The sequence below is a fragment of the Anomaloglossus baeobatrachus genome, chromosome 6, assembly GCF_048569485.1.
Source record: "Anomaloglossus baeobatrachus isolate aAnoBae1 chromosome 6, aAnoBae1.hap1, whole genome shotgun sequence".
NCBI lineage: Eukaryota > Metazoa > Chordata > Amphibia > Anura > Aromobatidae > Anomaloglossus > Anomaloglossus baeobatrachus.
The window spans coordinates 120,637,642-120,652,496 of NC_134358.1; the positions used below are offsets into that span (position 1 = coordinate 120,637,642).

Genomic DNA, 14,855 nt, shown 5'->3' on the forward strand with positions numbered 1-14,855 from the left:
CAGAGAACACGATATGTGCCTGTAATATTCCTTTATGTATGACCCATTTTCCTCTTTTTATAGGTTTTTTTGTGTCTTCTTACATGATTACATAATGTTTTGTTTGAGAATTGTTATTTCTGGTGATTCTCAGGTCCGACTGTGTCATTTAACTTTTCTTCATTCAGGTATCTCAGTTCCTCTAATATATGAGATTGTAAAACTCCAGTATAAGGACGAATAGAAACATAATTATGACTCTATAAGTAACCCTACTCTAATTATCTTTCTTTTTCATTTTAGGCACTTTCCTCCACCTGATCCCTGCACCAATCAGCACCAACTCTGGCTATTCATCAACTATATGTCACATGCACTATATAGGATTATCCTGTGGCACCTTATCCGGTTCACCTAAAGTATATGGTATCCGCTGGCCTCACTTGGGCTTTCTAGCCATTTACCTTCATAAACACTGGCCTGTGTTCTGTGCCCGGCTTGGGCTTTGTGCCAATAGCCAGGCGCAGCGCCCTCGCTGTATACAGTCCACAGTCCAGCTCATCTGATTATCTCACCCTAACATGGATACACGCCCCTCTATATGTGTCCTCCAATCACAGCACTCTCCACTAATTGCATCACCGGCTTGTGTTGCGCCCCCCGCGCATGCGCGGTGCACCGATGACACTGCGCATGCGCGGCGTGCGCTCCACCGGCCTCACACTGCGTTCCACCGTCCAGGAAGTCAGATGGTGAACGCTCTGCCTTTTAGTATAAAATATGCCACCACCGCAGTAGGACGCACTCCTCCCTGGGGCCTATACCCTGTATCACCACTGAAAGGTATGTGTATCCGTTCACCCCTGTCCATGTCTGATATCCAGCAGACAATCATCCACTTTTCCTTATGCCTTCCCTTAGATTCCTTATACAGCGCTCTGTCTGCTCCTTGTTTCCCACCAGTATATACCAGGTATGTGATCTGGCTTATACCATAGCAATCAACCTATGTATTTGCTATACCATTACTAATGATATGCTCTCTACAGGGTTCTCTATAGAGCCCTATTGGGACAATTTGTTCCCCTATTCATGTCTCCAATGCCTTAATGGTCAGTTCCTTAGGCTACACAAAGGTAATATCGTTAGAATACTTTACACACTGTATGTACCTTATACTGGCGTTATCCTATTGTGTATGAACACCTCTAATCTTGGCATTTTTTGTCTATAGCATTTTTGTAATCCTGAGGCAACTAAGAATCCTTCAGCGAAGGAGTCACACTATTCCATTTAAACCTTCATAGCATATTCTAGTAGTGGCCACCATATAGCAATACAGGTATCCCTTATTTTCTACTTTCTATTTCTGGTATAGAGCTTGGTACAATATATACATATATACTATTACATGTGACACATGTACCTTGTATTACCATTATCCGCTATACATGAACCCCTTTCTCCGGGCATTATTTGTCTATAGCATTTTTCACGAACCTGAGGCAACTGAGAACCCTTCAGTGAAGGAATTCCACTAACCCTCACAATACCAACCAGGGGCCTTCCTGCAGTAACTCAGGTAGTTGTACCCATTCTCTTTCTGTATTCTATGTGTTTTTCTTCTTTTTTTCTTCTTCTTTCTTGTTTTTCTTTTCTTCCTTTTTTTCTTCTTTTTATCTCTATCATGTAGTTCAGGGGTTTATAGATATATGTCCTGCATCTCATATTTCCTTTAGTGGTGCTTCTTACTCATTCTCATATCATTTACCTTAGTATTTCATGATCCTGAGGCGACTGAGAACCCTATAATAAAGTAATCCTTTTTCACCTGAATTGTCAAGCGATACTTACCAGTGACTATCACGTAATGTTACAGGTAGTTCCATTTTCTTCCTCTTCTCTCTTTTTCTTTGTCACACGGTCTATTGTGCTATAGCCCACATGTCATGATAACACTTGTACCATCTTTTCATTTAGATTTCACCTACAATTATTTACCGATTCCAGTTCTGGAATAGGCTTTCATCATCTACTCACTAGAATTCTCAAGTGCATAAGGTACTGAGACATATACATGTTCACACCATCATAAAGAACAAAGTATAAACATTGAGGTTTTTCTCACACCCATGTTCCTGTGTTCTTTGATATGATATGTGTTCATTTCCTTCACTATATAGGATTGCAAGTTTTCCATTTGTACCTTAATGGCAATGACACTATACAATTGAACACATATCATCCTGTTATCCTTATAGGTGTGTATTTACCTGCTTGACTATTTTTTTGTTGTTTTGATCCAGAATGTTTCTCCAGACAGGTTACGTGTAAATTTTCTCTCCTCAGTACAAATGTTTTCACTATGGCTTTGAAAAAAATTTTTTGTATGTGCATTATGGTCATTTGACCCATTGTACTTTCAAGTAGCAATATATTGTACTGTTATGTTGTACTATGTACTAATTACGTGTTTATATGGTTTTGTAACCCTTTATGATCTTAGATAAACTTTATCCTCGATAAAGACCTGAAAACAAGGTCGAAACGTTGGATGAATTATCCTTTTGCACAAATAAAGAATTTTCAGCATTCCAAGAGTTCTTTTCTTACATTATTGATCACTATAGTGTGCCAGAGCTATTTCTATTGGGTAGTGGGCATGACCGGCTTTGTTAGTGGGGGTGGCCATGTTTCCTCCAGTCCACTATAATCATGTAAGCTTCGCCCCCCCTCTCCCACTGCGCCCCCCTGCACCCTCCATCTGGAGGTCTTACCTCGGTCCCCGCTTCTATCATAAAGAACTCCAGGACACCTGGAGTTTCTTTCTGTCATCACCTGCGTTGCTGAGGTCCAGCCCCTTCTGATCACATGGGCGTGACATCACCACAGGTCCTTTAGCTTAGAGGGATTTACCATGGCATGAAACAAGTCTGTGGCTGCACGAGAGAGAAGTGTCTCCCAATCATCAAAAGTAAAAAGCACCTCCAGTATGTGTCTGTGTATAGGATTGTGTCTGTCTTTTGTGTATGATTATTTGTATGTGAATGTTTTCAAATATGTATACACTTCTATGTGACTATATCTGTGTATGTGTCTGTATATATGTGTGTGTATATGGCCGTACGCAGGTGTCTGTGTATATATATATATATATATATATATATATATATATATGTGTGTGTGTATACGGCCGTACGCAGGTGTCTGTATATATGTGTATGTATATGGCTGTACGCAGGTGTGTGTATGTGTGTACGGCTGTATGCAGATGTCCGTATGTGTATATGGCTGTACGCAGGTGTATGTGTGTACGGCTGTACGCAGGTGTGTGTATGTGTGTACGGCTGTATGCAGGTGTGTCCATGTGTATACGGCTGTACGCAGGTGTGTCCATGTGTATACGGCTGTACGCGGGTGTCTGTAAGGAGCTGTAGGCCCATCATCCTGTGTATAGGGAGGTGTAGAGGTATATTATGTATAGGGAAGGGGTAGAGGCATCTTACTGTGTATAGGGGAGGTATAAGGGCTTCATACTGTGTATAGGGGAGCTGTACATGGGAGGGACATTATTAAATGTTAAGTGGACACTTAGGAACCATTATTGTTATAGGGGAAGTCAGGGTATTGTGACCGTGAAAGGCACACTGGGGGCTCTATTACTTTCTAGGAACAATATGTGGGCACCTTTCTAGGGCACTTACACAGGTCATTAATATTTTCTAGGGGGAAATGGTACCATTTAGAGGGCACAAATGAGGCATTTTACCATGTAAAGAGCACAGTGGTGGCATTAATATGTGGGGGGCACAGTGGTGGAATTAATATGTGGGGGGCACAGTGGTGGCATTACTATGTGAGGGCACAGTGGTGGCATTATTATGTGGGGGCACAGTGGTGGCATTACTATGGGGGGGCACAGTGGTGGCATTACTATGGGGGGCACAGTGGTGGCATTACTATGGGGGGCACAGTGGTGGCATTATTATGTGGGGGGCACAGTGGTGGCATTATTAAGTGGGAGGCCCAGTGGTGGCATTATGTGGGGGGAACAGTGGTAGCATTATTAAGTGCGAGGCACAGTGGTGGCATTATGTGGGGGCACAGTGGTGGCATTATTATGTGGACGCACAGTGGTGGCATAATTATGTGAGGGCACAGTGGTGGCATTACTATGGGGGGGCACAGTGGTGGCATTATTATGTGGGGGGCACAGTGGTGGCATTACTATGGGGGGGCACAGTGGTGGCATTAAGTGGGAGGCACAGTGGTGGCATTATTATGTGGGGGGCACAGTGGTGGCATTATTAAGTGCGAGGCACAGTGGTGACATTATTATGTGGGGGCACAGTGGTGGCATTATTATGTGGGGGCACAGTGGTGGCATTATTATGTGGAGGCACAGTGGTGGCATAATTATGTGAGGGCACAGTGGTGGCATTACTATGGGGGGGCACAGTGGTGGCATTATTATGTGGGGGCACAGTGGTGGCATTATTATGTGGGGGCACAGTGGTGGTATTATTATGTGGGGGCACAGTGGTGGCATTATTATGTGGGGGCACAGTGGTGGCATTATTATGTGGGGGCACAGTGGTGGCATTATTATGTGGGGGCACAGTGGTGGCATTACTATGGGGGGGCACAGTGGTGGCATTACTATGGGGGGGCACAGTGGTGGCATTACTATGGGGGGGCACAGTGGTGGCATTACTATGTTGGGGCACAGTGGTGGCATTACTATGGGGAGGCACAGTGGTGGCATTATTATGTGGGGGCACAGTGGTGGCATTATTATGTGGGGGCACAGTGGTGGCATTATTAAGTGTGAGGCACAGTGGTGGCATTATTATGTGGAGGCATAGTGGTGGCATTATTATGTGGGGGCACAGTGGTGGCATTATTAAGTGCGAGGCACAGTGGTGGCATTATGTGGAGGCACAGTGGTGGCATTATGTGGGGACACAGTGGTGGCATTATGTGGGGACACAGTGGTGGCATTATGTGGGGACACAGTGGTGGCATTATGTGGGGACACAGTGGTGGCATTATTATGTGAGGGCACAGTGGTGGCATTATTGTGGGAGGGCACAGTGGTGGCATTACTGTGGTAGGCACAGTGGTGGCATTAATATGTTGGGGGCACAGTGGTGGCATTATTATGTGGAGGCACAGTGGTGGCATTATTATGTGTGGCAGTAAGAGGAGCATGGTTTTTGTGCACACAGCAGGTGCAGTAATAGGGACACACACGGCAGCAGTGGCTCATTATTGGGGTGACGGCAGGATGAGGGGTTTGTGTAGGTTGGGATTAGATGGGGTTCGGTGCCGGAAGTGTGAGGAGTCAAATACGTCTTTGTTGTAATTTCTGTAGATGAGTTGTGGCTGGAAGAAGTTATCATGTTGGTCTGGGCCAGATGGAAAAGACGGAAAAGGTAAACAACTCCATCCGAAAGAACGTCAGCTGTAAGTCACCATCTATAACTGCACTGTGACCTCTTGTATGTGCTGCAGCACCGATATCTACCACTATATAGTCACCATATAGCGGTAACATCAGTGTCATCTGCCGAGGTCCACTATACCCACGATTAGTCTGCGCCACCGTAGTTATCATGGTTACCTGGTAAGGGGCCCACTCAGATGTTTTGCCCCCCCCCCCCGAGCTGAAACCCTAGCTACGCCACTGTGCGTATGGGATCCGTTTTTACTATGTCATCTGCCATTCAGCTCTGCTACATGGCCGCTGACAGCAGACAGAGCCGCACGATCAGAATGAAGTTGGAAGAACTTCACCCGACTTCATTGTCATCCTGCGGCTCTGTCTGTGTGGCATGGCCCCTGATTTTTGGTCACCGGTGAAGCTCTCACCGGTGACCGCAAATCCCCTGAGTGACCGCAGTGAGCTGTGCAATCAGCGGTGCCGTCACTGAGGTTACCCGCGGCCACAGCAGAAGTCCTCCTGCTAAGATCTGTGGCCGCGGGTAACCTGAGTGACATCATCGCTGATACCGCTACTCACTTCAGTCGCTGCGGGGAGCTCACAAAGTGCGGTCGTGGTCTGTGACTGCTCTCTGTCAGCTTCCGATGTAGCAAAGCTGGCAGCGTCGAGGGACCTCTGTGGATTATGTTGGACCTGGAGGGGTATTTGGGGACTTAAATAAAGTGGTGTAAGAGGGTGGGGTTTTTTTGTTATTTATTTCAAATAAAGGATTTTTTGGTGTAGGTCTTCATTTTCTTAATCTTACAGGTTAATCATGGCAGGTATCTCGGAGAAACGCCTGCCATGATTAATCTAGGACTTAGTGGCAGCTATGGGCTGCTGCCATTAACTCCTTATTACCTCGATTGCCACCCCACCAGGGCAATTCGGGATGGCCGGGTACAGTCCCGAGACTGTCGCATCTAATGGATGCGGCTATTCCGTGCGGCTGCTGGCTGATATTGTTAGGGTGGTTAGCTCCCCATAATGTGGGACTCCCCATCCTGACAATTCTAGCCTTCAGCCGTGTGGCTTTACCCTGGCTGGTATTAAAATTGGGGGGGGGAACTGCACACCGTTTTTTTTTATTTATTTATTTTACTGCATGATCTAGACCCGCCCACCGGCAGCTGTGATTGGTTGTTGTGAGACAGCCGTCACTTATCGTGAGGGCGTGTCTGACTGCAACCAATCATAGGCGCCGGTGGGCAGGTAAAGCAGGGAATACAAGATTGAATAATGAGCGGCCAGCTTTTTCAAAAGAGGAGAAGCCGCCGGAGCAGTGTGAACGCCGTGCAGCGCCACGCTGGTGATCGGCAATCGGTGAGTATGAGAGAGGGGGGGGAAAGGAATAGACCAACATGGACAGAGAGAGACCGACAGAGTGAGACAGACCAACAGAGAGAGAATAGAGACCGAGAGGGAGAGAACGACTGACAGAGGTAGAGATTGACAGACATTGTGAGACCTCACTCATTTCCAGTGTTTTGTGAAACATGCGATAAATGCATTTAGAAAAACGAATGTCACTAAGATGGTGTGAGTGCCGGTCCGTGTGACATCCATTTATTTACCTGCTCCCATAGAGTTGCATTGGAGAGGAGAGACTCGCGCGAGAAACTCTCCAAAACGCAGTGTGCTGCGATTTTTTTTCTTAGTCCGATTTTGACTGAGAAAAAAAAAATAGCAGATGGGAGCTTTCTCGCATTGCACTACTGCGAGAAAATCACAAGTGAGAAGCCGGCCTAACCGGTGAGAACAGCTTCCGCCTAGGTGGTCGAGACGTAATGTTGAATGGCGCACACACACACACACACACACACACACACACACACACACACACACACGCTTTCCTATACCTGTTATATGTACAAGAATGTTTTAATGACTGCAAATCTTGTTAAGGAGAAACCAACCACCAAGCCAGCCATCAGATCTGCCTCCCTAGTTGCTAAGTTAGTAATTATAGGCAAACTATAGCGTTACATATCAACCATTAAAATTATAGGGTCATCTTATGAAGTTTTAATATATCATTAGGATATATGCTATCAATTTATGAATGGTGAAATACCCACCATTCTTTTGGACTAAGGGGGCAAAAAGGTGGTTTACTTTCATTTATTTTTTTTATCCTTACATGGCAGCACTCAACATTTTGTCTGAGTAGTAAATTGCAGAAGACACCATTTCCTGTAATAACTAGAAGTCAGACAGATCATAAAATCTGTAATGGCCGGGATAAACAGGAGCAATCTATCACACTTACCGTGTTATAAAGTTTATCAAACTCTGCATACCGTCTAAACACAAACCACTCATTTCTTCCAACGGAAACTAAAACTTTATAAACCTGTTAAGGCAAAACAATCGGTAAATTCTCCGGAATAACAGATCAGGGGTTTACTAATTCACAGGCATTTATTGAGCGTCTGTGTAATAAAACAACAATAGGCAAATGATCATAAAAGATCCAAAATAGATTTCGACCCTGCTCATCTTAACCATTGTTCACAGGGGTTGTGCCACAATCATATCTTATCACCCATCCACAGCCGGTTGTTGGGTTCCCACCAGTGGATGGAATGGAGCGGTCATCCAGCATATACATTTCTGCTCCACTCAGCATCTATGGGCGAGACCATCACAAATCAGCAACACAGCATCTATCCTGTGAATAGGTGATAAGATACGATTGGGACATAACCTTCTAGAAGAACAGATTGGAACATTTTACAATGACAGATTATCAAAGGCAAATACCCACTGTTCATAAAAATCTGATAAATATAAAAGCATTAAACATAGATGTAAGCAACAATACCATGATAGAAAAGCCAATGTGTCACTGAATTATAAGAACTCAACTACGTTACGAGGAAAATGGAGGAAACCAACATAAACATATATTAAAAGTAACGGGGAACTTGTGCTGTCCTGTCAGAATATATTACACTGGAAGTGGCTGATTTCAGGCGACTTAAATGGCCCAGAATTGCTGCACATTCTTTTGATACCTGCACTTAACGTAGACCATCGATCAAGCAAAAAAGTTATGTCGAGATCCAACTTTTTTTTTTTTAACCCAACTTGGCGTACGTTCACACAAGGCATATTTATTTCAGATATGTTCATACATATACAGGTTTTGTGGCCATATCCACAGTGTAGCCCCAGCCTTAGCTGCTCTGCTTAGTAACTTGGAAGAGTCCAAAAATGTAGACCGGCAATATCACATTACTGTGCCGCACAAGAATAAGTTTTCCTAAACCACTTTATGGAAAAAAAAAAATCTCAAAATAACAATGATTTTGCATCAATTAGAAGAGATTTGTACTCACTGTGAATCTTTTTTTCTTTTCTCGATGCTCATCATGGCTGGGAATACGTACACTAGGACAGTTTATGTTCGGATCCATCACTCACAATAGCCTTGTACCAAAGTGTAGTGAAGACTCCAGCATTTAAGGTGCTAGTCTGTCCATCTGGAAAGCTGTAGAAGACAGAAAAGTAAACAATGGCTACTTATCTGCAAAGCCTCAAGGACTACATTTAACCCTTTGTTTGGTTGCTCCTCATTTAATTCTTTGTTTATTTGTGCTCCTGAGCTCTTCCAGATCCTTGAACCAGGTGACAAATAAGGCCTTGTGCACACTTTTAGTTTTTTGCTGCATTTTTGTGCGTTTTTTGGGTGCAGTTTTGGTCCTAAAACTGCATGCATTTCCTTCCCCCAGCAAAGTCTATGAGATTTCAGTTTTTCTGTCTGCACGTTGCAGCTTTTTTTTTTGGCTGCGTCTTTGTGGTGACTACACAGATGCAGCATGTCAACTCTTTTTGCGTTTTTTGCCAGCGTTTTTGAGCCCTTCCAGTCAATAGATTTGACTTAAAAAAACGCACTGGGCAAAATGCAGTAAAAAACAAAAACAAAAAACCGCAAAAATGCATGCCAAAGGCACATTTTTGGTGCCAAGAAACGGCACATCTTTGTGGTCACCACAAAGATGCAACGTGCACACATAGCCTTAAGGCTGCTTTACACGCAGTGATAACGCGATGTAGTTGGGGTCACGGAATTCGTGACGCACATCCGGCCTCGTTAGCGACGTTGTTGCGTGTGAAACGTATGAGCGACCGCTAACGAGCAAAAATACTCACCTTATCGTTGCTCATTGACACGGTGCTCTATTCCCGATTATCGTTGCTGTTGCAGGACGCAGGTTGTTCGTCGTTCCTGCAGCAGCACACATCGCTACGTGTGACACCGCAGGGACGAGAAACCTCACCTTACCTGCGGCCGCCCGCAATGAGAAAGGAAGGAGGTGGGCGGGATGTTACGTCCCGCTCATCTCTGCCCCTCCGCTTCTATTGGGCGGCCGCTTAGTGACGCCGCTATGACGCCGCACAAATCTCCCCCTTAGAAAGGAAGCGGTTCGCCGGTCACAGCGACGTTGCTAGGCAGGTAAGAAGTGTGAGCGATATTGTGCGCCACGGGCAGCGATTTGCCCATGACGCACAACCGACTGGGGCGTGTAAAGCGGCCTTTAGTGTAAGGCTGGAAAGCTAAAAAGATTGCTTTATAAAATAGTTTTTATAATTAGTTCTAACATTGTAATAAGTTTTATTTTTATAGCGACAACATATTCTGCAGCACTTTACATTTTAGAGGGTCCTTGTACAGACAATATCAAACATTTCATAATTCAACAGATACCAAGAGTGAGGGCCCTGCTCATAAATTATCTATAACAGTGATACACTTTAGAAAAATATTAGTTTTTACAATGAGACGTAAGTTATAAATCGGAGGGACAACTTGGACGCCCATGATCCAAAGAATGTTCAAATCATAGGCCAGTTTTTGTCGAGAGGTAAAATGCAATATAGTTGCCCTTAATGTTGCCTTTTTTGAAAATGATCAGGGCAAATAAATAAATGAATGAATTGCCAATGTGTGGAAGTAAAAATGGTTACCAGTGGAAGCTGTCCCGAAACCCCTAGAGCAGCTGTAATGGCTGCAATTACGCCAAAGTATCTGACGTCAACTATGAAATTTAAAAGGGTCCATCTGTGTTGAGTAAATAAATCTGTGGTTGACCAGAACTCATGACTAATGTATACGTGAGGACTTCTGTGTTAACGTGCACTTTGAACTGGCTAACAGCACACAAAAAGTAAATATCTGACAGCTTGTTGTGACCGGGTGCAAACATAGTAACCTTAATGTCATGTTAGTAAATGAGCGCAGTGCCACATTCTACCATGATAAGAATAGGCAGGAAACAGTCAAAAAGTTGTAGACAAAAAGTTGGACAATGACCATAATTTGGCTTTCATTAATACCTTTTTTTATGCTTGTTCAAGTCACTATTTGTATTGGAAGAAAGCTGAGATCTTGTTTTCATAAGGACTCTTACAATAAGCAAAGAGATGGTAAGGTTCTGTTACCTATTAGGCTAGGATCACGTAGGCAGTTTTCATATGCAGCCTTTTCAGCTAAAGACAAAGTGTAAGATAGGTCTTTCCATTATACTTCTCATCCTTTTTGCTTCTTTAAAAAAAAAAAAAAAAACCTGTTCCAAAATTTAAACCCATTGGTGAAATCCCACTTTTGCCCAACTGTGTTAGTCCCTTTTGTTATGAATGCCAGGGGCGGAACGAACGCAGTGGCTGAGAATCGCAACCACGATCTTGTGTGCAAGGAGCACGCCAGCCCCTGCTTCAGCTGGATGTGCATCCAAGGCTGAAATGCATCACGATGCAGAGACCCGTCGGGTTCCTGTACTGTAAAACATGCTGCTGGCCAAATAGAAGCCGGCAGCTTTCATCTGTGTCCCAGTTACTGAGGGCGGGGCATGGCAATGATGTTATGCGTTGCAATAGCATCGACATTGATGAAAGCTGCTGACTACTATGCGCTGGCTACACAGGAGGACTCTGCACCACATGGGAGCCAGGGACGGTGCGTACAATGTTTTTGCATTACACAGAACGTAGACATATTTACACCAAAAGGAGGACAGTATATACTAGGAAGAAGACAGTATATACTAGAAGAGGACCAGCAGGGCCCCAGGAAAGGAACAGTAGATACCAGGAGGGTCACAGAGCAGACTATACAAAGGATAAGGCTGCACATCAAACATAGATAATGGTATAATGCCTCAAGCATATGGAAAAATATTGGAATATACAGTGAAAAATGCTACTTGCGAATTTGAACATGTGAATAATGAATTGCATACCTGCCATGAATATTAGGAAAAAGGAGATATTTAGCAATCGCATTGATCAATGTAACTGAGCCCCAAGGCCTCGTCAAGGCATATCTCTATATTGGGGTCCCTAGCTCTGTGACCCTAACTGTGTGTCATCTCATTGCAATTAAAAACTGCTATGGGTGGAGAGGGGTAACTAAGGACTTTCTTATATAGGAGATGGAAAAAACATGGCCGAAAGGGGCGGAGCTGTGTTCACATTCAGAAAAAAACTACATATAACTGAATAGGATAACTGAAGTGAGCACTAATATATATATATATATATGAGTGCAAGCCAAAAAATACATACTATACAAAGGATAAGGCTGCACATCAAACATAGATAATGGTATAATGCCTCAAGCATATGGAAAAATATTGGAATATACAGTGAAAAATGCTACTTGCTAATTTGAACATGTGAATAATGAATTGCATACCTGCCATGAATATTAGGAAAAAGGAGATATTTAGCAATCGCATTGATCAATGTAACTGAGCCCCAAGGCCTCGTCAAGGCATATCTCTATATTGGGGTCCCTAGCTCTGTGACCCTAACTGTGTGTCATCTCATTGCAATTAAAAACTGCTATGGGTGGAGAGGGGTAACTAAGGACTTAATATCTCCTTTTTCCTAATATTCATGGCAGGTATGCAATTCATTATTCACATGTTCAAATTAGCAAGTAGCATTTTTCACTGTATATTCCAATATTTTTCCATATGCTTGAGGCATTATACCATTATCTATGTTTGATGTGCAGCCTTATCCTTTGTATAGTATGTATTTTTTGGCTTGCACTCATATATATATATATATATATATATATATATATATATATATATATATTAGTGCTCACTTCAGTTATCCTATTCGGTCACAGAGCAGAGACATATATACCAGGATGGGGCTATAATTAATATATATATATATATATATATATATATATATATATATCCAGAAATACTTGGACACAATTTTCGCGAGTTGGGCTCTGCATGCCACCACATTGGATTTGAAATGAAATCTCTACAACAGAATTCAAGTGCAGATTGTAACGTTTAATTTGAAGGTTTGAACAAAAATATCTGATAGAAATTGTAGGAATTGTACACATTTCTTTACAAACACTCCACATTTTAGGAGGTCAAAAGTAATTGGACAAATAAACCAAACCCAAACAAAATATTTTTATTTTCAATATTTTGTTGCGAATCCTTTGGAGGCAATCACTGCCTTAAGTCTGGAACCCATGGACATCACCAAACGCTGGGTTTCCTCCTTCTTAATGCTTTGCCAGGCCTTTACAGCCGAAGCCTTCAGGTTTTGCTTGTTTGTGGATCTTTCCGTCTTAAGTCTGGATTTGAGCAAGTGAAAGGCATGCTCAATTGGGTTAAGATCTGGTGATTGACTTGGCCATTGCAGAATGTTCCACTTTTTTGCACTCATGAACTCCTGGGTAGCTTTGGCTGTATGCTTGGGGTCATTGTCCATCTGTACTATGAAGCGCCGTCCGATCAACTTTGCGGCACTGGGCTGAAAGTATATCCCGGTACACTTCAGAATTCATCCGGTTACTCTTGTCTGCTGTTATGTCATCAATAAACACAAGTGACCCAGTGCCATTGAAAGCCATGCATGCCCATGCCATCACGTTGCCTCCACCATGTTTTACAGAGGATGTGGTGTGCCTTGGATCATGTGCCGTTCCCTTTCTTCTCCAAACTTTTTTCTTCCCATCATTCTGGTACAGGTTGATCTTTGTCTCATCTGTCCATAGAATACTTTTCCAGAACTGAGCTGGCTTCATGAGGTGTTTTTCAGCAAATTTAACTCTGGCCTGTCTATTTTTGGAATTGATGAATGGTTTGCATCTAGATGTGAACCCTTTGTATTTACTTTCATGGAGTCTTCTCTTTACTGTTGACTTAGAAACAGATACACCTACTTCACTGAGAGTGTTCTGGACTTCAGTTGATGTTGTGAACGGGTTCTTCTTCACCAAAGAAAGTATGCGGCGATCATCCACCACTGTTGTCATCCGTGGATGCCCAGGCCTTTTTGAGTTCCCAACCTCACCAGTCAATTCGTCTTTTTCTCAGAATGTAACCGACTGTTGATTTTGCTACTCCAAGCATGTCTGCTCTCTCTCTGATGGATTTTTTCTTTTTTTTCAGCCTCAGGATGTTCTGCTTCACCTCAATTGAGAGTTCCTTAGACCGCATGTTGTCTGGTCACAGCAACAGCTTCCAAATGCAAAACCACACACCTGTAATCAACCCCAGACCTTTTAACTACTTCATTGATTACAGGTTAACAAGGGAGACGCCTTCAGAGTTAATTGAAGCCCTTAGAGTCCCTTGTCCAATTACTTTTGGTCCCTTGAAAAAGAGGAGGCTATGCATTACAGAGCTATGATTCCTAAACCCTTTCTCCGATTTGGATGTGAAAACTCTCATATTGCAGCTGGGAGTGTGCACTTTCAGCCCATATTATATATATAATTGTATTTCTGAAGCTGTTTTTGTAAACAGCTAAAATAACAAAACTTGTGTCACTGTCCAAATATTTCTGGACCTAACTGTATACACACGCACACACCTATCTACCCACACATACTAATATATCTGTATCTCGCTATCTATCTCTCCCCCTTCAAATATTTTACTCTTGGTTCCATTGCAGCCATCTGGAAAATTCAAAAAAGTTTATTTTTTTTTCTCATTAAATGTACACTCTGCACTCTTGACAGAAAAAAACCCCAGAAATAAATAGATTTGCAAAAATTTCTACAAGAAAAACTGAGCCACCACCTGTACCACCACTGCACAGCAAACACAAACAGGATTGGGAGACCCACCGGTGTTTCACTGTAGGAGAACCACTTCACCATCCTTTATAAACACCATTGCACTCTATTGACAGGATTATAGGGACTTATGCGTATGACTCCGTTGTAAATATATAGTGGCCCTATGGCTGATTATGTAATTTACCATTGGCAATAAGAGAAGATATTACCTATCACTATCGTCTCAAGTACTTATCCTGAGGGATCCATAAGCATTTCACCTACAAGTAAAGGTATACTGTGGAAAAATATCCAGCATCCAGATCAAAAAACTTGGTTTAAAAT

General features: G+C 43.0%; 1 protein-coding gene across 2 annotated transcripts in view; it reads right to left on the reverse strand.

The window, feature by feature from the left end:
- Positions 1-14,855, reverse strand: part of SGK3 (serum/glucocorticoid regulated kinase family member 3) — a 150,338-nt gene that overhangs the window by 98,457 nt on the left and 37,026 nt on the right. For both annotated transcript variants that reach the window (XM_075353214.1, XM_075353213.1), the window contains exons 2-3: positions 8,803-8,954; positions 7,731-7,814 (exon numbers count right to left, since the gene is read on the reverse strand). In XM_075353214.1, the coding sequence (XP_075209329.1) occupies positions 7,731-7,814; positions 8,803-8,880 (162 nt within the window). In that variant the 5' untranslated portion in view covers positions 8,881-8,954. The remainder of the gene's footprint in view (positions 1-7,730; positions 7,815-8,802; positions 8,955-14,855) is intronic.